The sequence below is a fragment of the Acromyrmex echinatior genome, chromosome 17, assembly GCF_024713525.1.
Source record: "Acromyrmex echinatior isolate Ae372 chromosome 17, ASM2471352v2, whole genome shotgun sequence".
In the NCBI taxonomy this organism is placed as follows: Eukaryota; Metazoa; Arthropoda; class Insecta; order Hymenoptera; family Formicidae; genus Acromyrmex; species Acromyrmex echinatior.
The window spans coordinates 8,028,637-8,054,195 of record NC_141868.1 but is presented as its reverse complement, the minus strand read 5'-3'; the positions used below and the strand labels follow the sequence as shown (position 1 = coordinate 8,054,195).

At 30.1% G+C, this 25,559-nt stretch overlaps 2 protein-coding genes and 1 long non-coding RNA gene across 4 annotated transcripts in view; 1 reads left to right on the top strand and 2 right to left on the bottom strand.

Annotated features, from left to right (window-relative positions):
* mRpL23 (mitochondrial ribosomal protein L23) overlaps window positions 1-25,559 on the top strand; it is a 111,150-nt gene that overhangs the window by 33,746 nt on the left and 51,845 nt on the right. The gene's annotated exons all lie outside the window — the stretch shown is intronic.
* Window positions 506-23,895, bottom strand: LOC105153159 (fatty acid synthase-like). Of its 2 annotated transcripts, XM_087415146.1 has the most exons (20): window positions 23,801-23,895; window positions 20,009-20,202; window positions 17,664-17,914; window positions 16,752-16,983; window positions 16,158-16,576; window positions 15,618-15,911; window positions 15,318-15,522; window positions 15,081-15,241; window positions 11,988-12,305; window positions 11,370-11,869; window positions 8,570-8,871; window positions 7,918-8,337; window positions 6,802-7,808; window positions 6,379-6,623; window positions 5,603-6,296; window positions 4,669-5,494; window positions 4,084-4,550; window positions 3,725-3,979; window positions 3,321-3,575; window positions 506-3,238 (listed from the first exon to the last, which is right to left on the bottom strand). In XM_087415146.1, the coding sequence occupies exons 2-20, from the start codon at window positions 20,178-20,180 to the stop codon at window positions 3,128-3,130; spliced, it is 7,134 nt and encodes a 2,377-aa protein (XP_087271272.1). In that variant the 5' UTR covers window positions 20,181-20,202; window positions 23,801-23,895; the 3' UTR covers window positions 506-3,127. The 2 variants fall into 2 exon arrangements, with proteins under 2 accessions (XP_087271272.1, XP_011066147.2); XM_011067845.2 differs by lacking the exon at window positions 23,801-23,895 and having other exon boundaries at window positions 20,009-21,688.
* LOC147906975 (uncharacterized) lies at window positions 13,699-15,071 on the bottom strand. Its single transcript, XR_015547968.1, has 2 exons — window positions 14,001-15,071; window positions 13,699-13,867 (listed from the first exon to the last, which is right to left on the bottom strand). It is a non-coding gene; the product is annotated as an uncharacterized LOC147906975 (long non-coding RNA).

Below are 25,559 nucleotides of genomic sequence, written 5' to 3'. Positions count from 1 at the left end.
CTCCCTTATTTGAATAATGTATGAAGTTACGATCACCTAAGTGAGTAGGATGACAGGTCACGGTAACGTTAACATTTTTATTTACATTTAATTGAATTGTAAATGATCGAAAAGCAATTGTTTAACATTCATTTCGAAGTTATTTGCTGCTATTTCGATATCCTAATAACTTTTTGTTCTTCTTGGACAATATGCTACATAATATGATACAATTCTATATCAATGAAGTAGAAAGTTATTTATTGTGATAAAGGTGAATAAATTGCGTTAATTACAAAATGTGAAAATTTCCGTTAAACATGAAAGGATCTTAATAAGTCTCAAAACATAAAATATTTAAAGGTATCAAAATGGTTTATGACTTATCGCCGTGTTACGATCCATTGCTAATGTCAACCTTTCGTGAACTTTTGTCTTTTACTTTATCAACGCGAACGGTGCACTGATACAATATTAAAAGTATTAATATAAAGTCTCGTATGAGATAATAATAAATACCACTAAAACGCAATCAGTAAGCAATTTTATATTTCCATACTTTTTACATTAAAAATAAGAAGTATATATGTATAACATTTTAAGTGTTTCCGACATTTTTTTTATTATGTCTCTCCTTATCAAAGGGAAATCCAAAGAAATATAATTAAATGACACTAATCAAATGAGCAAAGAATGATAGTCTTTATTAGCTTTACTAGCACGTTGATGCTAGCCGGAGCTCTCAAAGACGAACAAAAGTACCTATTCCTTACGCAAATTGTTACCCATTCCTAACAAAGAGAGACGGAAAATGATTAAACAAAATCAAAGTTTTTGCCCTATATAGCGATATCTACGACCAATATCCCATTACAATAGCATATGTCAAGATATATCTCGCTAATATATCATGTCCACTGCGCAATTTAAACATATTTATACTAATATACACTCACCCGCAAAAAAAGCGATACAATTAGCAAAAATTTATCAAATTTCAAATGATCATAACTTGGTAAATAATGAAGATAAAAATATGTTTAAAAATGCAAAATGAAGCTTAAAGTGTCCAGTTTAAGAATATTTGAATGAGATTTATTCTGGATCATTATTATCAAAATGTCAGATGACAAAGTGAGAAGATGAAAAGTTGATAATCGAAGGTCCATGATTGCATGGTATAAATCATGTATGACAGTCTAATGGGACAAAATGCACATAAAAGTATGGAATTTTATCTTTAAAATGCTTTTTTACTAAGTTTGATATGATCATTTTTCATTGAGTTATTCCAAATTTAAGGTACCGCTGTCATTAACTCAAGTTATAGTTGTAATTCATCCCATTATAAACTACATAGAGTTTGACGAATCGGAATTGAACCTCATTTTATGTGTGCATGTGTATGTGCGTACGTGCAGAACACACACACATACACACACACACACACACACACAAAATGAGGTTTGATAATTCAACTTGGTTACTTAAGGCTATAGCATTTAGATTACAATTTTTAAAAACAATATAACGAAAAGGCTCAAATTTATAAAATTAAAATAATGAGAATATATAGGATTACAAGCAAGGTCTTCGTGCTATATTATTAAACAATTAATTTATTACGTTACGACCCTATTCCCCGTTTCGATCTAGTCGAAACATTCTCAGAATTAAAACATTAACGCAATTTAAACGAAATTAACTAATCATACCAATAACATGTAACGTAATACGAATAAAAATTATAAAAACAAAAAATTAATTAAATTCATGATTATGACTGTAAAAATTCATTGCTATGACTGTGAAGTTGCAAATATATTATTAAATCGCTTGATAGTTAAACTATAAAATTGCCGATACATATTAAAACATCGCAATTATAATTGTGAAGGATACATTATTAAAACTTTAATTTTTTTTTTAATTTGGTGTGTGTATGTGTGTGTGTGTGTGTGCGCGCGCGCGCGCGCGCGTGTATGTGCACACACACACACACACACACACACACACACACACACACACACACACACACACACACACACACACACACATGTATATATCATTTAAATATAATACTTATATAGTATATATATATGGTATATATATCAAATTAAAATGGTGACCTATATTTCAGATGATCTGTTTTAAATGCCTCACCCTATATTTACCAAGTATATACCTATATGGTAAATATATGGTAAATATAGGATGAGGCATTTAAAACAGATCATTCGAATAATTCGCTTGTTTTTAACAATAGAAGGAAAGTATCAAACAAAAGTTACATGGTTTCAAGGGGAATGTATTTTGGTCATGTTGTTTTTCTTTTAGATGAAGGCGCTAAAAAGATATGAAGGTCAGCTCGATTTTTTAAAACAGAATTGTATGATTTTTTTTTACAGAATATGGTCCTTCTAATTATTCTGCATATAAAAGTTAAGATGTGTGATAGTGATATAAAAAAACCAATAGCTTAAGAGATATTTTATATATTATTCTGTCACATGTTGGCATAAAATATTAAATATCTCGTCAACTAATAATAATTTTTTGATAATTGTATCTTAATACTTTTATGAACAGAATAATAAGATAACTCAATTGGTGAAAAGAAAACACATAGCTGTTTTAAAAAAATATGTACGCAAAATGAATAATTTTTTAAATAAGCATTTTTATGTAAAATTTTTTACATAAAAGTATTAAGATACGATTATTAAAAAATTGATAGTTTACGAGATACTTAATATTTTAAGCCAACATGTCACAGAATAAAGTATAAAATATCTCATAAACTATTGGTTTTTTTATATGCAGAATAATTAGAAGAACTTTGAACGAAGAATAGTGTAAAAAAAAATCATACAATTACGTTTAAAAAAATGGAGGTGATCTTCATATTTTCTTAATGTCTCTATCTAGAAGAAAGACAACATGACTAAAATACGTTTCCCTTGAAACCATGCAACTTCTGTTTAGCACTTTTCCTTCTATCGTTAAAAACAAGCGAGTTATTTTGATGATATATTTTAAATGTCTCACCAAGTATATTGTGTGTGTGTGTGTGTATATATATATATATATACAGTATAATAGCTCTTTTCGAGAAGTTTTTGACTAATATGATTTAAAAATTAAAATATCAAACTGTAAATGGTAGTTCTCCGTTAATTGCAGCCACCACTTGTTCATTCTTCAAGATCGTCATATGATCATTTTCAACATAATGTACTTTTACCACATTTTGAGTTACCTTAAATAATTACATGCATCATTAACAAAAAGTATTATTAAATTTGATTTATTCAGTTATAGCAAATTTTTTTAAATTGTACCTTGTGCAAACCATAGTCTTCTCTAATCGTTGGCATATTGAACGAGGATATACATTTTAGCAATGTTATGGGAGACTTAATAGGCGGCAAATTAGAAGGATCATATTCTCGGAGAGCGGACAAATGTTTGTAAATCGTTGTAACAAGCATCTTTAAATTTTCAAATGAGAGATATGTATATATAACTGAGAACTGTTTAGCGAAAATATTAAATCTTTCATCCCAACTTTCACATTTCTTCAATTCCATTAAAATCTACGAAAATATAAATATTTCTATTTTTATGCAAGACCATAAGACAGAACGAAGAAATTGATGACTGATTCACATAAAAAAAACTGAAACGTAATATAAATATACCATAAACTAGTTTTAGTGTGAGTCCGAAACAAAAGTTACTTTACCTTTTGAGAACTTCCTGTTGAATAGATTTCCATAATATTAGTTAATATATCTATCTGAAAATTTGCATCATCAAAATCAAATTCAAAAGATTTGAACATTTCTCGTAACAACTCAGGAGCACCGTCGATGAGAACAAGTCGACCTTTAAAATTCATAGCTTCCAATCTCCTAGTAATTTCAGTTGCGATAAGAGATCCGAAGGAATATCCTACCATTACAAAATCTTTTCCATTTGTCAGTATTGAAAGTATATGCTGCAAAAATATAAAAAGTATTCGATGAAATTTATATCTATTGATACAATGAAAATAATTTTTTATCAACATAAAATGAAATTACTAATGTGATTATTGCATACGTTTGTGAGTTGATTAGTCGTTTCTAATATCATATTTGTAGAATTGATATTGTTTGTCTTATAATGCAATAGTGATGTTGAAAATTTAATATGTGGTATTATGGTTTTAAATATAGAACCACATCCATCAATACCCGGTATAAGAAATACTTCAGTAGTGCTCTGTCTGTTAGTTGAAAAATCTATTGGGAAAACAAAGTCTTCATTTTTTAATGTGATACCAACTAAACTTTTTAAAATCTCTGATTTTTCTACAAATTTCTTTTCATCATCCACATCATTGTCACTGATGTTTGCAATAGACATCTTAAGGAGTTTTGCGAAAGTAAGATTTCGAATCTCTTGTACTGTGACAAATATATCAAATTCTCGTTCCAGAGTTTGCTTGATTTCTACAGCCATCATGGAGTCCATTCCAAGTTCGGCCAGAGATGAATTTGGACTCACAAGCTTTATGTTACTTATGTCTACAATGTAGAATGTAAAATTATTACGATCTATAGTATAATGCTTTTTTGTAAACTGGACTAGCAAACAAATATAATAAGTATTTGTGAAAAAATAAGTCTCCATAAGAGCACTTACATAAAATATCAGCAATTGTTTCTATCAGATTTCCTTGACATTTCATTTTTTTTTCAGCTACAACCATGCTGCTTACAATGGGCCGACTTTGAAGTAGAAACTTATCAAGCTCGTCGAGACAGCAGGATATCTTTTGCTGTAGAGTGCCACCGATAATTAATTCTTTATTGTCCTCCTGCATATCGGCAACAAGACCCACATCACCCACAGCTCCCCACTGAATCGCCAATCCTGGTAATCCTTCCTCCGCTCTCTTCTCGCAAATTCTCTCCATGATGGAGTTGGCCATGCCATAATTCGTCTGACCAGCGTTTCCTCTGCCGCAGGAAACGGAAGAGAACACCACAAAGTGCCGCAAGTTAAGACAGATTTTCCTAGAAAGTTTATCCAGCATTTGCGTTGCACGAGCCTTCGATTGGAAGGACTCTGCAAATGATTCTGCAGTTTGGTTTTTGAAGATGTCATCTTTCAGTACCACACCCAGATTGAATATAGCGTCCACTGGAGCTTCTTTTTCTGCAGTCCTTAAAATATATTCGCAATCTTTGAGATCAGCAACATCGATATTTTTGATGATCAGAACTTTTACACCATATGATTTCCACAGTCGAATTTTCATGCGTTGATAACCGTTTTTTATTCCATTTCTTGAAATCAGAACGATGTTTCTGGCACCACGAATTATAAGCCAATCAGTTAATTCTAAACCAAATCCGCCTAGACCTCCTAGTATAATGTAACTCCTATCTTTGAGACAATAATAGCGACGATACGCGAGAATGTGCTTATCTAAAGGTTCATCCTTCTCATGAATATTTATAATTATCTATAAAAATAATCATATTTCAAAAATGCACATTATACATGACAATAGGATTATATACGGCTTTAATTTACGAATAAATTCTTCCGTTACTATTCAGTACAAGCATACCTTTCCTGTGTGTTTCCCGCTGGCCATAAACCTGAAAGCTTCTTCAATATCAGTTTTTGGAAAAATTTTTGTTTGAATTGGTTTAATTGTTCCATTTTTTAAACCATTGGCTATCATTTTGAACAATAGGGACTTATATTTGTGATCACCTTTGAACATATTATCCAGTATAATCCCATGAAAGCTAATACCTTTATTAAACTCAGATATATTCAGGGAATTATTAGATACAAGATCAAATTTTCCAATCTCTAAGAATCGACCATTTTGAGCTAAACATCGAACAGACACGATTAACTTTTCTTCCGCCAATGAATTTAGCACAATGTCGACGCCGCGACCTTTCGTCTGCTGCATTATCATTTGTTCAAAACTCGTATCTCGAGAATTTCCAATATGATTATCCGGAATGTTCGGAAACATTTTCTTAAGAAAGCTTCGTTTATCACTTGTGCCGACGGTAGTAAACACCTCGCATCTTTCTTTAAGAGCGAGATGAATAGCTGCTTGTCCAATACCTCCAGTACCAGAATGTATAAGTATTTTATCGCCCTTTTTCATTTTTCCATAAATGTATAAGGCTAAATAAACCGTGCTATAAACGCACGGGACTGATGCCGCTTCTTCAAATGTCCACATATCGGGTATCTTCCAACAAAGATTTTCATCTTTCGTAATGACGTTTGCTATGCAACTAGAAAGTATAACTTTTATTTAGTGTCCGTTCTTATTATGCATTTCAACACATATAAATAATTTCTTGTAGCATTTCTTACTCGGTGTCACGAATTCCCATTATACGTTGTCCGTTAGCATCGAAACCCACGAATTCTATTCCAAGAGGTACATACTGAAATAATCGTTCTTTTAAAGTCGTACTTTGAAATGTCAATTTACCAGTGGCGAACATTACATCTTTAAAATTCAAAGACGAGTAGACAACGTGCACTAAATCCTCACGACGAGACACAAGAGATAAATTATTTTCTATCCAACAGAATGTATTTAAGTTTCCTCGAACCTATGAAGAAATAAAATTTTGGTATTATGGTACGACATATATAAAATAGAATTTTAAAAGGAAGCTTTGTAACAGCATTCGATCCTCCATTTGCCAAGTAGAATTTTGCATTTAAAAGACAAACAAGAGATAATATTACAATGATAATGAACAATATTTTAAAAAAGTTTGTATGTACCCTTTGACAGACATGAGCGGTAGGTACAGGTACGGCTTCGGGTCGCGGCAATTTTAAATGTCTGTATGATCCCCAAGTTTTATTAGATCGCAACACATTAATGGTCATATCTTTCTGCAATTGTTCTTGATAGAAGGGGTCTTCAAGAGAGAATTTAGGTGCCTGTTCATCTTGAAGGAGCACACCCCTAACAATTTCTCCACTTGGCTCTTTTCTCAAGCAGTTAATAAAACCTAATAAACCGCACTCAAAATTTTTCTCTCCTACAATTATAATTCTATTATTCTTGTTCTCGTCGCTCAAAAGCGATTTTAGATTCTCCAACCAATTAAAGTTATCATTACTTATGTAAACAACAGTCTTTTCTCTTATTGAAACTTTTTTTTTCAGAAGCACAACTAATTCTTTATCAGTGCGTTTTTCGAGTATAACGTTTAATTTGTATTGCTGCAAATGTTTTTTATAATCAGTTAAGTCGCACTTCTCACGAGTTAACAGATAACCACCCTTTTCCAAAAATGGCAACAGTCGCTGTAATGATGCATGTTGTTTGGTCAAAAGGTTAAATCCAGCAATAATTAAAGTTTTGTCATCTAAAGACTTTTCAAAATCTTTGATTGAGAAATTTTGCGGTAAATCTTCTGGCTTGAAACGATTTGGTGATGTTAATAGTGTGACATTCACTTGTATCAGTGGTATATCACCAAATGCCTCAAGTAGCAACGAAGATGAAAGATATTTTAATTCAACATCATCGACATCTTCTACTAATTCAGTGACTTGCATTTTTATAATTTGATGATCTTCCAATACGAGTTGAGCAGATAACCGAATTGCTTCGTTCAAGGAAATATTAGCGCGATCACAGTGAGCTACAAACGTGTGTTCCTCGATAACAGCATCTTGGGTTAAATTCCGGCGAAAGATCTGAGTAGCTTTCAGACCTCGAATCTCTATACCACCAGCTTTTATCGTGTCTATCTCTTTGTACACTTGTACCTGTAACACTATAATATGACAAGTAAAATAATACGCCTCATATTATGGAGATCTCTTACATAATTTTTACGAATTGAACGATGAACTTTTAATAATGAAACTCAATAATAAAATTACGTTTTTCTGTGTCTGTTGTAACTTTTGCATTATCTATGCTTTCACGCAGCTTCGAAGCATGAAGCATTGGATTGATCACTAATTTTTGTATACTCGTTGGAACATACAAATCCCTAGTGTCATATCTGAAAATTAGCATTTGTAACATAATGTCCATAAATGTTTCCCAACTATTTTTCCAAACGATATGTCCTTGGGATCCCGAAACAGAGATACTCTTTAATCCCTGAAATGAACCCCTATATTGGTATCCACGCAATTTCAACTCTTTGTAGATATCTCGTGCAGTCATATCTTCATCAACATCATTATTCTTCGGTAAGAGATCTGTCGGAATCATTTCTTGTTCTGGATTCAATGTCTCGTATACTGTACCTGTTACAATAACGTTATCTCCTTCCGTTATTTCAAACTTTCCATCTGCAATATTTATGTATGTTTGATTATACTGTATTTTTGTCATCGTACTACATTAACCGTAATCTGTTCGCTAATCCATCGTACTCAGATTCTTTTTTCAATTTCTTCGTAAAGAATTATATTTTAATAAATGTTTAAACAATATAATTTAAGATACAATGAACCCGCAAATACTGCTATGGAAATTTCAAGAAAAATCCACTTAAATTAAAACAATTAATCCCATAAATACCTGTCTGTATTGCAATATATAGTTGCACAGTATCATTTTTCGACAAATGAATAGCACGAATAAATTTTACATCTTGGAAAACTATCGGTATCGTTGTGTGTATTTGTCCTTTCATCATGCCAATAGTTTTCCATATGAGTCCCAAATAACCTGTCGCGGGTAGCAAATTTTTCCCATCAATTACGTGATCGCTCATATATTCATAATCCTCATCGTTGAGTAAAATATTGACATATCTTCCTCTCGATTCTATAAACTCGAGTTTTTCTTTCGGTACAAACCAATTTTCAGAATGATCCCATCTGATTTATTATAATTCACGTTTATACATAAATAATTATATATACATGCACATATAATATATTACTGCTTATATATATAATATGAATAAATATAATTGGTGAACTGCGCGAATTTGGCTATTTTTATAAGTTAATAACTCGTTAATTATTGCAACAATTGTAAAATGGTTGAGGACTTTTTAGTTTAGACCATTCTGCCCTTGTGCGAAAAATTTATCACTAATTTCCAAATACCCTGTGTGTGTGTGTGTGTGTGTGTGTGCGTGTGTGTGTGCGTGCGTGCGTGCGTGCGTGCGTGCGTACCTGCGTGTGTGTGCGTGTATGCGCGCGTGTGTATGTGTATAATATATTAGACTGATAAGAAAAAAAAAATTTTTATTTAATCGTCCTCTTAGCTCAAAAGCTTCCATTTTATATCAATAATGATAAATAAAGAACACTCTAAATTTTTATTAAAAAATATTAAGATTTAGAGCTCGCTAGTCAGAGGTCGAACAATTTTTTAATAAAAGTTTTGATTTTTGTTGACGTTTAATTTGATTTTGCAAAAATAGCTTAATCCAGATTTTAAATGTGGTATTGTGTATTTTTTTGATAGCTGAACACGATGTAATAATATTCATTTAATCCTACGATATATGCCTTAAGAAATACAGCCTATTAATGTGAAAAAAATGACTAAATTTCAAGTTCAAGGTTCGATTTTAGCAAAATTCTATGCGTACAAATGGATGCGTTACTTGCTTCAAATTGTAAGTTTATTCACCCAGAACAAGATCCAATTGAAATTTTCCCGGGACTTCTACAGGGCTTTTAAAAGTTGCATTTAATTAGATTATAAAACGTATTTAAGGATACAAAAAATTTTTTCTATCCTTAAAAAAGTTCTAAAATATATCGCTTTGTTGTTTTGACATCCTCAAATTAAATATTTCAATTTGATGATAAAAAATTTTATTAGAAAATAAAATGAGTACATAATACGAAAAAAATATGAATAAAACTTCCCCTTTAAAAACGAAAATTCTCTGTAAACAATAAAAACAACTGTTTTTAAAGCGGGAAATCTATTTTAAAGCAAAGATTTTTTGTTTTTAAAGCAGGAAATTTATTTTAAAGCAGACAATTTTTGTTTTTAAAGCAGGAAATTTATTTTAAAGCAAATAATTTTTATTTTTAAAGCAGGAAATCTATTTTAAAGTAGAGATTGTTTATTTTTAAAATAAAAAATGAATGAAATGTAATACATTCTTCATATTGGAATGTGTATGTTGTGTTGAAAAAGTATCCTATTCATAAAAACGTTTTTATTAATAACTTTTTAAATAAATTGAATAACGAGCAAATAGAGAAGGTTAATGACTTTGAGCTTCTTCAGGATCAAGCTCAAGGTCATTCGGAAGTTATTCGGCTGGCTGTGTAAAGGGAAAGTTTTACCAAAATATGATTTAATTAATTGAAATAAATTATATATTTAGTATATCTTTTTTTATTATATATTCATACACACATACACACACACACACACACACACACATTTCATTTTCCAATAAAAAGTTCTTTTTGTCAAATTGAGGCATTCGATTTGAGGATGTCAAAACCACAAAGCGATATACTTTAAAACTAAAAAAAAAATATTTTTCTATCCTTAAAATTTTATAATTCAGTTAAATGCAATTTTTAAAGGCCCTGTAGGAGATTCCAGAAAAATTCCAACTGGAATTGAGTACAGAATACAAAAAAGATATGATTTAATTAATTGAAATAAACACATAATATGTAACTTATTTCAATTAATTAAATCATATTTTTTTGTGTTAAATGCAACTTTTAAAGGTCCTGAGAAAATTCCAACTGGATCTTGTTTTAGGTGAACAGACCTATAATTTGGGGGGAGTAACGACCCATTTGAACGCTTGGAATTTTGCTAAAATCGACCTTGAAATTTGGTTTTTCACATTAATCGGACTGTATTTCTTAAGGCGTATACGTATCATACAGTTAAATGAATTATTGCATCGTGTTCTGCGACCAAATAAATATATACCACATTTAAAATCCGGTTTAAACCATTTTTGCATTAAATCAAATATATGTTAAGGAAAATTAAAACTTCGATTTAAGAATCGTTCACTAGCGATCTCTAAATCTTAATATTTTTTGAGAGAAATTTAGGAGTGTTCTTTTGTCATGAAATGGAAGCTTTTAAGAGGTCGATTAAAAAAAAAATTTTTTTTCTTGTCAATCTAATACACACACACACACACACACACACACACACTTTTTTATATAAAAACAAAAATAGGACTTTCGGGCAAATCAACAATAAAAATAAAATTATTATTTAACATTCGAACAGGCAAACGAGAGTAATTCCGCGGTTTTTCTTTGGGTTTTCTTGAAAGCTTATTCTTCAATTTCTTACATTAGTCTCGTACGTTTTTGTTGTTGTTCTCTTATTTAGATGTCATTAAAAGTGCAATTACAATGATATCTACCTGATTGATGGAGAAATCATAGGAGTTCCTCGACTAACTGGAAATTCAACTGATGGGTACAAATTGGCAACTTGTGGCTGTAAACCGCAATTGTAAAGCTTTCCAATTCCTTGTAGAATTGTATTAATATTTTTTTCGGTTTGTCGTGTTAATACTAAGTTTGTCACGTTTAGAGGTAAAGAGCTTGTCAAAATGTAGTGTAGAACATCGTCTGGTGTGATTTCGATGACCACAGCGTTACTTGGAATTAATTCCGTTGTTTGTGAAAAAAGGACCTTGTTTAATGTACTTTGAGTGTGATAGTCTGCCGATGATAACTTTGATGTTGAAGTAAACCATTTGGTGCGAGGTATAGAAGTGCTGATCCACTTTGAACTCCGTTTTTTTGGGCATGGTATTATTTTATTTAAATTAAGCAGAAGCTGACTTTCCACGGATGCAACGTAAGAACTGTGAAATGGTATGTTGCAGTTGATCTTCTTCACGTAAATATTGTTGACCTGATTATTAAAAAATGTAACACATGCAGCTGCAGTAAATTATGATATAAAATTAATTTTTCAAAACTTAAGTATTTTTTTTATCCACTAATTTATATGAAAGCTATTTTAATTCTACCTGTAATTTTTTCATAAATTCTTCTATGGATTCCTTTGATCCACATACGACGCTGCTGTTGTCACTATTGTAGCATATTATTTCAATATTCGCTGGACATATATTTTTAAGATGCTCGTAATTGATATTGACAACCATCATCGAGCTATGAATTATTTTTTCATCGGCACATGCCAAACCAATAAAGTATGCTGATAAAATAGTTTGTTCAATAGTGAGGCACTTATCTGCGTATGCACAACCAAGTTCACCAGCAGAGTGACTAATCATGTAATCAGGAGTAATTCCTAAAGATGTTAGGAGATCTACTAAGCCAATCTACAAATATGTATAAATAATTTTATAAGTAAACATTATATACTATAATACTTATTTTTGTTACAATAATAAAATATGAAACATTTTTTTTTATTTTAGTTCTTATGGAAAATAACAACATTAGAAAACGTGTTCTATTTACAAATATGTATAATATTATTGATACTTATAGAGAGGAAGGCCCCCCCCTATTATGAGATAGGAGCCTAATATGAGATAACGGCGTCTCTGCTAAACTAATAAGCGCTATCTATTAGTCCCAATAATAATAATAAATTTATTGTTCTTGGATTGAAAACTATTTAGTGAAAAATTCATTATTAGATCATGTCTTAGTCATTGCAAAAAAAAATTTTAGTATTAAATTCCCTTCAAGAGAGAGACACAGAGAGAGAGAGAGAGAGAGAGAGAGAGAGAGAGAGAGAGAGAGAGAAAGACCTATTTACTTTTTTAAATTCTGCTCATAAATTTTTAGCATTTACCCAGAATGAACTCGATATCTCATAATAAGGATCTTTTCTCTATACATATGAGACATTTTTTAACAAATCGAACGGATTTTGTCAAAAATATAGGATCATATTTTTTATTTGTTTCAAATCTTTTTACGTATTTCCTATATAAAATAAGCCGACATTTTACCTTTTTTTTATCAATATTTTCGAACATACAGAAGGTTAAAGTTTTAAAAACTCACCGATTAATCACTTCTTAAAGTCGCGATAACTCCACTTCTATTCATTTTACAGAATCTAAATTGGGCTCATTTTAAATATAAAAGAATTATCTACATTTACATTCATTGTTACTATAATATTGTTGTTAAATTATGATTATTATTAGCAATTAAAATATTTAAAGTCATTTTACTGTTCAAGGCTAAAATAAAATTTTTTTCTAAATACCATGATATTCCTTCTTAAATTTTCTATAAAAGTTATTTTTTTAGAATAATCATTTGATATTATCTGCGTGGAAGAAAATAATTTCCGCGGTGGTGAGTGGCGCGACGGACGGGCACTGGCCGCTTCGTTGCCGTCCTACTGCATCCGTCAATAAGTGTGCGAGAGATTAAAAAAAAATTTAACAACCAAACAAAAATGAGATGTAAACATACACGTGCCTTTTTTGCCACAATGCAGTATGATGATTTGTTTATGACTGATCCAGTGCAGTTATTGCACAAAATGAGTCATTACCCATGAAGGCTGCACTATATATAAAAGATTTGGTAGCTATTTTTATGATGATTGCTAAAACTGATTCTAATTTTTTAAATTTCATTTGCATGGCTCGAGTGATCCATTCGCTTTGTCTAGGTCGAGCAAAGCGGATGGTTTCTTTTTTTTTTATGTTTTAACTAAAACGACATATTAATGTTCAAGTTTAAAAATTTTTTTTATTTTACTTCAAATTAAGTCCTTTAATTAAGTCCTTTAAGAGATTTATGAGAATAAAAATAGTTTCTGATCTCAATTTTAATTGTGTCATTTTTTCTTCTCAACCTTAACACGTTCACGCTACGCGGGCTTCCTCTATATCTCTATAAGCGCAAAATATTCCTAGAATATTATATATTATTAAAAAATTAAAATTAGTTATTATAATATTTTGAAAATATAATAATCATATAATAATTTTTAATATTACAAGAGTATTTTATGGACTATATACATAGGTTATATGTCCACTTACATAATTGGTACTATATCCTTAATTATCCCTGACATATTAAAATATTTATAAGTATTAACTATTTTTAATTTAGCAATTTGAATTCGCAATCCAATAATGAAAAAAAAGTTCTTATCAGTCTATGCTGCATCTTGTCCTAAAAAAATATTTCGGCTTGATTTTAAGTACATATCTGGTACTACAACTGCGCGCCAAAAATTTCAGTCTTTAAACATATACTTATTTTAAATAGATGTAGCAGTTTTACAAATTAAAGTAAATGCTATTATAATACTTTTTAATGTTTAAACAATATTACAATAACATTAAATAAATTTAAAAAAAAATGACTTTAAATATTTCAATTGTATATATAATAATTATAAACAACAATTATAATAATAATGAATACGTAAATGTAGATAATTATTATATATTAAAAAATGAATCTAATTTGGATAAATACTCTGTAGGATGAATAGAAATGGAGTTATTGCGATTTTAATAAGCGCATAATCGGCGAGTTTTGAAAACTTTAATCTTCCGTATTTTCGAAAATATTGATAAAAAAAAATTGCCAAAATACATGTCGGCTTATTTTATATAAGAAGTGCGTAAAAAAATTTTGTAATAAATTAAAAATATTATCCCATATTAGGTACTCAATTTGTAAGAGAATATTTCATATATGAGGAGCAGACTTTGAAAATGTGTTTTGTCCAAAATTTTTAATTTTCAGAAAATGAGGAAGAAAGAAACTACGCATACAAGAAAATTACGCACTTTATAGAAAATAATATATTCCAATCAGTAGAATGCGAAATATTAAACAAAATTGCAAAACAATTACTAAACTAAAAAAATGTTAGACAAATGCATTTTGTTTGTCTCTAGTTAAAAAACATTGTGCATTTCGAAATATCTATGTTTTTTCAGCATGTAAATTAACGATGAAAAAAATGCTTTCTGAACATCTCAGATAGCTTATAATATGAGTTTTTCAACACTGAACACTACGCTATTTCTAACTAAAAAATGAAATTTTGGACCAAACGCATTTTGAAAGTCTGCTCCTCATATGAAAAATAATGGATTCTTTACCTGAATGGCGACGATTTCGAGAAAAATGTTTAACCTGTTTTCGCATATGCTTTCTTCCATTTTTGTCATAATGTCTATGATACTTATACCATACGGCTTTAAAATATCATCGCACTTTCTTATCGCTTTAGCAAAGACATGGAACTTTAATAAGTTTTGACCTAATAAGAGTTTAGTTTATAAATTATATCATTTAATAGTGATACGTGATTTATTAATAAAATATTGAATATGTACCCATTCCTGGCCAGTGCGAACCTAAGGCTGAAAATATAAACCAGACAGGTCTATTCAAGCCTTCATAATTTCGGATTTCCTTTATTGAATCTTGTTGAAAAGAATTCAATATTATATACCCTCTCCATGGATGACCCGTTATATTGTCTGCATGAATATCATGTAACAGGCGAATATATTCTACATCTATTGGATGGTTAGCAATCTGTAATAATAAAGTTTTAAAAATTAAAATTAAAGACATAACGTCTCCAATTATTCAAAGTAATATCGAAATATTTTTAAAAAATCTAAACTAACATCATTTAAAAATAACTTCACAGATTCTTCAGTACGTCCAGATAATATGACAAGTCTAGGTAAATCATCATTTGGTGCTCCATTATTAATTTTCTGTTTGGGATTCCACTTCAATAACATATGAGCGTTTGATCCTCCAAAACCGTAACAATTGATTCCTACATAACCGTTTTTGAGTGGCATTTGTTCTTGGATGACACGAATGCTCCCATTTAATAAGGCATCTATATCTTTCCTTGGCGATGTATAATTAATATTTGGTGGAACAAAACCAGTTTCGAATCCTATTATTACCTAATAGTTATAATAACAGTTTTGAAGTGTGAATTTAAATTAATTTGTAAAATGCCGACTAATCATACATTATGTACATGGACAGTTTGATAAACCAGTGCAGACTTTTTAAAAAAAGACTGTATTGAAAAATAAATCAAATTTTGGTAAAAAGACAGTAGTATAGAAAAATTACAAATAATCAAATTATATCAAAGAAAAATAAATTTTGTAATAATAGATAAAACTGGAAACCATTTATTTTACCTTAGCGATCTGATTAAAACCACTTGCAGGCTCAGAATGCCCGAGATTAGATTTCACGGAGCCGATCATTAATGGAGTTTCTCTATTTTTACACAAACTGTTATAGATAGCATTAACTTCTTGTGGATCACCAGCTTTGGTAGCGGTACCATGTGCTTCGATATAATCCAAACAAGATGTTGGTAGTTTGTATTCTTCGTAAAATTCCTTTAATAAGGTATATTGCATTTGTGATGAAGGATATGTTATTCCTTCTTCTTTGTAACCATCGCTATTTAGTTTAATATGCGGTAATATGGCATAAATCCTCTTAGCATTTTTCGCTTTTTGAAGGTATACTACTGCAATTGTTTCACTACGCGTATAACCGTTAGCAGCGGTATCAAATGGTCTGCAATAACCGTTGTTTGACAAAACACCTAAGAAGTACAATACATGTAATAAGTATATGTGTATTTAATCGTGTGTATAATGAATTATGTTTATATTTTTATAAATGAGGAAGATGGTTTGAGTGATTCTCTAAATGTCATATTGTATTATGAGACTACTAAATTTTAATAAAAATAGAAAATATATAATTATTCATAATACCAAGTCGAGCGAATTGCAAATTTATCATGGGATAAAGACATAATTGTGCTGTTCCAATTATTGCGTCTTCGCATTTTCCTGATTTGATATAATTATAACCAACAGCCATAGCATGAAGGCTAGAACTGCATGCTGTATCAATGGTACAAGATGGTCCTTTCAGATCCAAACAGTACGAAATCATATTTGCCGTTGCAGATTTATGGCATCCAAAAATGTTCTGACCTCTTGACTAATTGCAAAACATTTATCATTGCAATTTCCGCAAATGAATAATAGGTTCAATTATTTCTTTTTACTATATAACATTTTTATATATAACATATAACATAATATTACATATTGAATTAGGGAAAAAGTCCTTTTTTAGCAATCATATTTTATTTAAAAAAAATTAGCGATAAATATGTAGTTTAGGGGAGCCCTCAATGACCTTGAGCTTTTCATATTGTCAAGGTTATGAACCTGAGTGACCTTGAGAAAGTTTTAACCGTCGGACGGTATTCGTTAAAAAGTTAATAGTTATAAACAAAAGAATTTTAAGAAATAATGTCACATTTCTGTTACATAAAATAAAAATTTTCCCACTCTACCCCACCTCCCTCTTTGCTTGGAGGCACACGCTTGCTTTCACCCTTGGAAGCGACTATTACCCTACTTTCTTCCCAAATAGAGGGCGACGGCGCTGTCGAGTGAAACGCGATGAGTCATGCTACAAATTCGCGCGGCGCGGTTTCACCACACATTGGCACGTTTCTTTTTTTAATTCGAAAACAATAGCGAATATCTTTAATGGTATAAGACTTTTTTGTTTCTCTTGACCCATTCTACGCTCCCAATTTGACTCCTACACTATTTTTGAGACACTCTGTATATATCTCCTATATATATATATATATATTTTTTTTTTACCTTAGTGTCTTTAAATATGAGCTTTTCTTGTGATTCAATACAAGATGTCCCTATAATTAAGGCAGTATTTTTTCCTTGTAATTGTTTTGGATTGATCCCCGCATCGATAATTGCTTCATAAGAATGTTCCAATAATATTCTCGCTTCAGGTACAAGCATATGTGCTTGCTCGAAAGACAATCCAAAAAAATCCGCATCAAATTTTTCTACATTATTGACAGTTCCCATACGACGTGGAAATTCCGCATGATCTAAAAGTAAATATATTTACATAAGGATTTTATGTTCTTTGATTATTATTTTGTATAAAATTTTAATTTGAGGTATATTTTTTTGTTCACTAATAAACATGTAATGATATTTAGTACAGAAAGAGTGGCATATACTGTCTTAATCAAACAAGCATAATTGTAAAAGTATAATATATAATGATTAGAGTGATTGTTATTTTAACAATTTTTGAAATTTAATCAGGACATCCCCTAAAGTAATTCAATATCTCAAAAAAATAACATCAGATTTTTTAAACAATTTTAACCCGTGTCACCGGGGCATAGGTAAGTAAAAAAACATCTATGTGGACAAAATTCGATCGACGTTCTAATTCTTAATCAATTTTAAAGTTTTCATTTTAATTTGCGATATTAAATAAGCTAAAAGCCCATTTTGTGTAAATTTTGATTATTTGATGGTTCAAATTAAAAATTATCGATCCAATATTCGTTATTGTATAATCATGATTTTTTTTACTAACTTTATTGGATCGGAAATTTTTACTTTGGACCATAATCAAAATTTACACAAAATGAATTTATAGCTCATTTAATTTCGAACAAATTAAAAAAAAAGAACTTTAAAATTGGTTACGAATTAGAGCGTCGACCAAATTTTGTCCACAAACGTGTTTTTCCGCCTACTCATGCCCCAGCAGCACGAGTTAAAGTTGTTCCGGCCCCCGGCAAGACTGGCGAGAGGAACTGGGGATGAGATGGCCATCGTTAGCCTGAAAGGTCACCCGAGGGCCAGACGGGATTCCGGGCAAGATCTAGGCCTTGGCCTCGGACAGAATAGGGGAATACCTGAGATAAATTTTTAACAGTTGCCTCAGATTTGAAAAGTTCCCCTCTCCCCCAATGGAAAAGGGCAAGATCCTTTTATGAAGTGGGCCGACCAGCGGAGTCCCTAGGCCTACGATTTGTTTGCTGAACGATGCTGGCAAACTCTTTGAACGAGTTATCACTGGTCGGATTTTCTGATACCTGACCCGGGAGGACCCCGATTTATCACCAAGGCAGTATGGATTCCGCGAGGACCGTCAACTTTATTCAGCAGGTTCGGGTGTCCATAGTGTCAGAGGGGAGGATGATTATGACTGTATCGTTTGACACAGTCAACGCTTTTAACACCCTCCCTTGGAACCGAGTAGTGGAGGCGCTGGAACTCATAGCATTCCTCCTTATCTGGTCCCCATTGTGTCGGATTACTTCCGGGGAAAATCGTTGGAGTTCCGCAAGGAGAGACTTCAACGAAACAAAGGGGTGTCGTACGGTATATTTCATAAGGTCCCCTTTTCTGGAACATTGGTTATGATGCAGTGCTGTCCTTTTTCTCGGCTGTTATGCAGATGACACTTTGGTTCTGGCCGGAGGGATGAACTGGGGGGAAGCTGTAGCCATGGCAAACATTGCGCGGTACATTCCATCAGTTACAGTTGATAGTCTGATTTCGCGTTCGCATATGTATATATATATATATATATATATATATATATATATATATATATATATATATATATTGAAACTGTTTCATGGTATAAAAGAGGTGCAAATGCGAAATCGGACTATCAACTGTCAATTATGATAGAATTATAAACATTTATTTGTTGTTACGCAGAGTACATGGAAAGTGCCTTCCAGGAGAAAATTGCAGGAGTGTATTGTTTTATTCATTTCATTATTACCGAAACTTTGAATGGGGCGCGCTATTTGTACTGTTTCCGGCCGGTACCCGGCAATAGCGTCCTTCCGCTTTTATGTCGTGACTCTTATTAAAGGAACTCTACTGCCCACCCGGGGCACCCTCACCTAGGCCTGAGGCAGGACACCGGCGGGGATTTTAGTGAGTGCAAGTCCTACATAACCTTCGGCTTCTTTCCCGCGAACTGAAGTTATACGTAGGCATTTACCCCACCTTACAAAACAAGACTTAAAATTGTTCAAAAAATCTATGAAAAATTTGGTATTATTTTTTTTTTAGATATTAAACTATTTTAGGGGGGTTTTGATTAAAATTAAAAAATAAATTTCTTAAAATAATAACCTAATAAATAAATATGAATTAATCACCTATTTGCCATCGGTTATGATCTTCTCTTACAAGATCAATTTTATTAAATAAATTTTCTTTAAAATGTTTCATATTACGTGAATTAGGAAATCTGCCAGCAATACCAGAAATAACGATTTCCTCACCGGGATCAATATCGTTCCAACATTTACATGTTTCTTTGCCATCCATGATATTTATATACTCGGATAATCTAGAAAAGTACTATGTATATTTATTTTATGCAAGGTTAAGTATAAGTTTATTTTTCTTTCAACTGAATTAAGTTAAAGTTAATTATCCATAAAATTAATTTATTTCTGTTAGAATCTATGTAAACGAAAAACTTAATTAAAGTTACGCGCACGCGCGTTAAGATCAACTGAATTAAAGTAAATGTTAATTTTAGAAGAGCATCATTCATATTAAAATATGAATATACATTTTACACAAAAAAGAAACAATAAAAATTATCGATTAAATTTATTATTAAATGTATTATTTGTAATATAAGTTTATATAAATTACTGAAGAATGTTATTTTTTTTTATCGAATAACTTCAGTATTTACGCTTCATGGGAGTTATGCTGCAGAATTCACACAAAAGATAGAAGAAGTAAGGAGATAATTTGCGCAAAATAATTTTATTAAATGTCTTTATGTTATATTAGTGTGTTATAATTGAATTTTTTACTGTTAGTAAAATTACTGTCAGTTATATCGATTTGTCAATATAAGTAACGCAATTACATAGAGAAGAAGGTGGCATTCTAGTTACATTTTACACAATAACTTTAATAATCAATATTTAAATTTAAAACTTGACAATTACATTAAATCGTAAATTGTTGAATCGATTCTAAACTCAAAGTTACGAAATATTTATTACTTAGAACACTATTAAAAATATAGCGACATTGCATAATAACTCCAAGAAAAACATAGATGGTAAAGTGATCTTCCATAAAAATAGCCTTAAAAAATTAGTTTTGAAAATAGTATTTGGTTACAAAATTAACAAAAAAGTAAAACATTTAAAAATGTGTACAAATAAATGTATATACATTCACAGAACTTCTACATATATGTTGCTCAGTCCTAAAAATCTCAGTACTGAAAATAGTACATGTAATATGAACTATAGATTAAGAGAAAGCATTCACGCAAAAATCAATTATCAGTAATCTTTCATTAAAAATTTTGAAAATATGTATTATACTTTTATGTTACTTTGTAATGCTGAACTGAATGGTGTAAAAATAAATTAATAAAAAAAATTCTTTTTCTATTTTTTTGAAAAAAAATTTGATAAAAAAAATTAGATTACTGGTAGTTAATTTTAACAGTAGAGCTACAATCGATTAAAAAAATAATTATTTTGATATAAAAACTTCAAAAAGGGCCGTGAGTAATCAATCACCATGCTATTGTTTAAATTTGCATAACCCAAAACATATACAGTTAAATAAAATGTTAAATAGCACAATGTCTAATTAAATAAAATATACTTCAGAAACGTTTCGAAATATGTACTTGAAAGTAAAAATGCGTTATAATAAGTGCTATTGATTATTGGTATATAGCGTCATGGTATAACGGCGAGTTATTGAACAAATAGTTTTAATGATAAGTAATCATTAGGATTCGCTATATAATAGCGGGGATATTAAGGAAGGCCACAATATCTACTGGCCATAATATCACCTTTTTCTCTATATTATGATCCACATAAAATAATTAGAAAAGAGTAAAGAATGATGTAATATAAATACAAGGGCTTAACTTTTTTTCTATTTTTTGCTCAGCTTTATGTCTTATGTATCCTACTTGTTTTGGACATACAACATTTTTAGCGGGCGAGATTTATGGCTGACGAATACAAAGTGCGAATTTAGTGCATTGAGTGCAATAAATGCATTACATGAAACATGTACCTCATGTCGTATTGCTTACACACCCTTTCATTTGTAATAATGCAAAATATTTTTATTTTATTGATTACTTCATATATATATATATATATATATATATATATATATATATACATACAATTTTTTTCTCAATAAAACTTTGTAAACACACTCTATAATTGTGTCTTATTTTTAGCATCATTTATAAATTTTTTTTATGTGACGTACATTCTTCCTATAAATAACTCACCTCTGTGCAAAAATGGAAGGATTATAAAAAGTTTTTTAATGTAAAAATATTTTAGATTCCAAATACTTTTTTTATAGTAGTAGAAAGTACAAAATTTTTAGTATAGTTAATTTACCTTCAATCTAGCAAATAATACTTAAAGTAAGTTTTTTTTTAGCTGTGGCGTATATACTGAAGTTATCCTATTTTTTATATGAAAATATGCATTTTTTAATTATGAAAACCGAATAGTAATATTAAAGGATTAGAAACATTTGAAATTTAGATTGATTCCTGCTTAAAATTTCCCATTGAAACCGATTGAAAAATTTCTTATGGGTTCGAATACGAAGTGCGCAACAGCAATCTCTGATTGATTTTCTTCCTTTCTAATAGAAAATCAAGGAGAATGAATTGATAAATAATATAACAATGTAATAGGTTTAAATCGGATTATCTATGATACAATTTCAATAAGATTTAATAGGTAGTCCTATCAATTCATTTTTAAACGATCTTAATATAAAAATCACTTTTAAAATTTAATGCGATTTTATTGGGGCTCACACAATACACATTTAGATGAATTTTATCGGTTTTAATAGGCTATGTGTTTTTCACGGTATTTTAACACAGTTTTTAATGGTATTCAGTATTTTTCATATGAATACACGTTTAATGGATTTTTATGGGATTCTACCGGTTTTAATCCGAATTTCATTTTCATCAGTTCAATGAGATTTAATCATTTCTTTTATATGCGTTTAAAATCCATTAAACGTGTATGCTGTGAAAATTGATAGTATCCTATTAAATTCGATCGAAGCAATTTTCCGATTAAAACACCCATTGAACACCGTGTGAAATCCGATGCATTCTTATTAAACGTCATGTAAATCTTTTGTTTAAAACCCATTGAATATATATATATATATATATATATTAAGATAACCGATTAAATCTCATTTAATTCTGAAAATTGCAATTATTTTATTAAATCCGATTGATGACCAATGGTCAAAGTGGGTAAAAACTTATCAATTCTTGCAGAAGATAGAAATCCTATTGAATCTTATTATTGAATTTTTAAACGGATGAATTTATATTTCCTATTAAAGCGATTCATTCGCATTACATTTTTAATTGGTTTCAGATTGGTTACAGATTTAATTAGTTTCTACCGATTTCAATGGGAATTTTTAAGCAGGGATATACTAATTATTAATTGGATATTAGTAATTATTATAAAATAATCTGTGTTGCACGCGCGCGTTATTTAAATAAAATTTTCATTAACAAAAACAGTTGTTTTCAATAAAATATCTTCTTTTTTTTAAACTCAAAAGAAGTGCAAATAGCCGTACACAATCAAGTCATCGTGCTCATTATGATCATTGAATCTTTAAAATTATTTTATAAGAAGAGAATGTTCATGTTTCAAAAATAAAAAACTTTAATTTTGTAAAAATTCATAGGGTAAAATTCATGTTTTACAACATAACGAAGTTAAAAATTAACTTATTTAAAATTAATTTATTTAAAGTTAACTTATCATAAATTATATTTAAAAGTTATTATCTTTTGAAGTTTATCATGTAACTTTTAACTTATACTAATTGCTCCCCATTTTGTATATTTATAATTTAATTTTTATATTCATGATCGATTATACCTGCTGTTAATATTCGCAATGTTGATATTCTTCAGTGCTGTTTATATTGCAGATGAAAAATAACTGAGCTCTTCAATGACAAACTGCTCTTTATATTAACGTCACCTCTTACAATCTATATTAGGTGGTCTGATATCATTATCATCTCATCTACATTGCTGACTAAAAGTCTAGACTGATGCCCAGAATTAGTTGTACATTTCAGGCCGATTTCTGAAGCGCTGCCAACTTTTATCTACTATCGCTCAACGCTCGATGACGCGCCGAGTCGCCGGATATATATATAATATATATATATATATATATATATATATATATGGTAGTTGCGAATTATAATTTTATTTATACAACTGATGTTGGCTCTCAGCAGGTTTTTTAATTATCGGATAATATCTTGAATTAGGTTACCCTATACACCTTGCAATACAGAGCCAAATGTTACCACCATTCATATATATTCTCTGCAATATAAAGCAAAGTATTTCCGCCATATTTTATGTCCCGTGGCCAGACTTTTACTTGAGAGTCTCTAATGTTCACTTTTCTGTTGTGCCACAGAATATATATATATATATATATATATATATATATATATATGTATATGTATATATATGTATATAGTTGCGAATTATAATTTTATTTCCCAACACACATATAAGATAAACTAAATAACATAGACGTTTTGATCCGAATTTTGGGTTTTCCTTAGTATTAGCGTTGAGTAATGAATAAAATACTGTATTACATACTAGACATTGTTCTGTAAATCATTTGAAATACGTTTTTGTTGTCAAGATATTGCTTAACATTAAGAATTGTACTTAGAATAGTCAAGATATTGCTTATATTGAAAATTGTGCTTAGAAACGTCATTAGACTTCCTGGTTTGACAATTTCAGATTGTTATGAATATCGATGTTACATGTACAACGGTTGATTATGATCATAACCGTTGTATATGTAACATCGATATTCATAGTAATCTGAACTGTCATTAAAGGTTATCAGGAAATCTAACGACGTTTCTAAAAGCACAATTATTGATGTTAAGCGATTCCTTGACAACGAAAATGCATTTCAAATGATTCACAGAACATGTTATAAAACACTAATAAACAGGCTACCCAAGTTTAAATTTTTACTGTTAAGAATCTTTCCATGGGTCTTATTTTATGAAACATTTAATTGAATAACTAATTGAAAAGGAACATTTTATACAAATATATTTGTATAAAAAATGCAGGGATGGGTAGTAACATCGTAAATTTTATCGTTATAGTCGTTTATAATAAACGACTTAATAACGACGTTGCAGTTTTTTATGATTGCAACGATATTGATACTATACTAATTTTATGCTAAGCTTGGAAAAGTTACATTTTATCATTACGCGTTTACTTACTAAAAAGATTATTTGTAATAAGTAACGCACAATGAGTAGAAAGTAACGCGTTATATAATGAGTTATGTAAATAATGAGTTACTTTTTTTCAGTAACGAGTGATCGTTTCAAATCTTTGTACGTAATGATTGAGTGATTTTCTAACCTTGATGTTGTATTAAAAATCTTCGTATAAAAAATGTACTAAAGTAATTAATTAATATTCTCTTTATATAGAAAATTCTCGCAGAACATACATTTGTAGCGCTTTCTTATTTCTTTAAAACAAATAAATTTATATACTAATATATCATGCCTTTGTAGTGTTTAATGTCTTTCTATATAAAAAGAATATTAATTAATTACTTTAGTACATTT

What these genes read in the sequence shown, in the direction of transcription:
- LOC105153159 (XM_087415146.1), bottom strand. Translation starts at nt 20,180, where the DNA reads ATGGATGGCAAAGAAACATGTAAATGTTGGAACGATATTGATCCCGGT. An exon ending in TCATATTTAAAGACACTAAG is followed by an intron (nt 16,984 to 17,663) that starts GTAAAAAAAAAA and finishes TTTTGCAATTAG; the next exon opens with TCAAGAGGTCAGAACATTTT. An exon ending in AAGACTATGGTTTGCACAAG is followed by an intron (nt 3,239 to 3,320) that starts GTACAATTTAAA and finishes TAATTATTTAAG; the next exon opens with GTAACTCAAAATGTGGTAAA.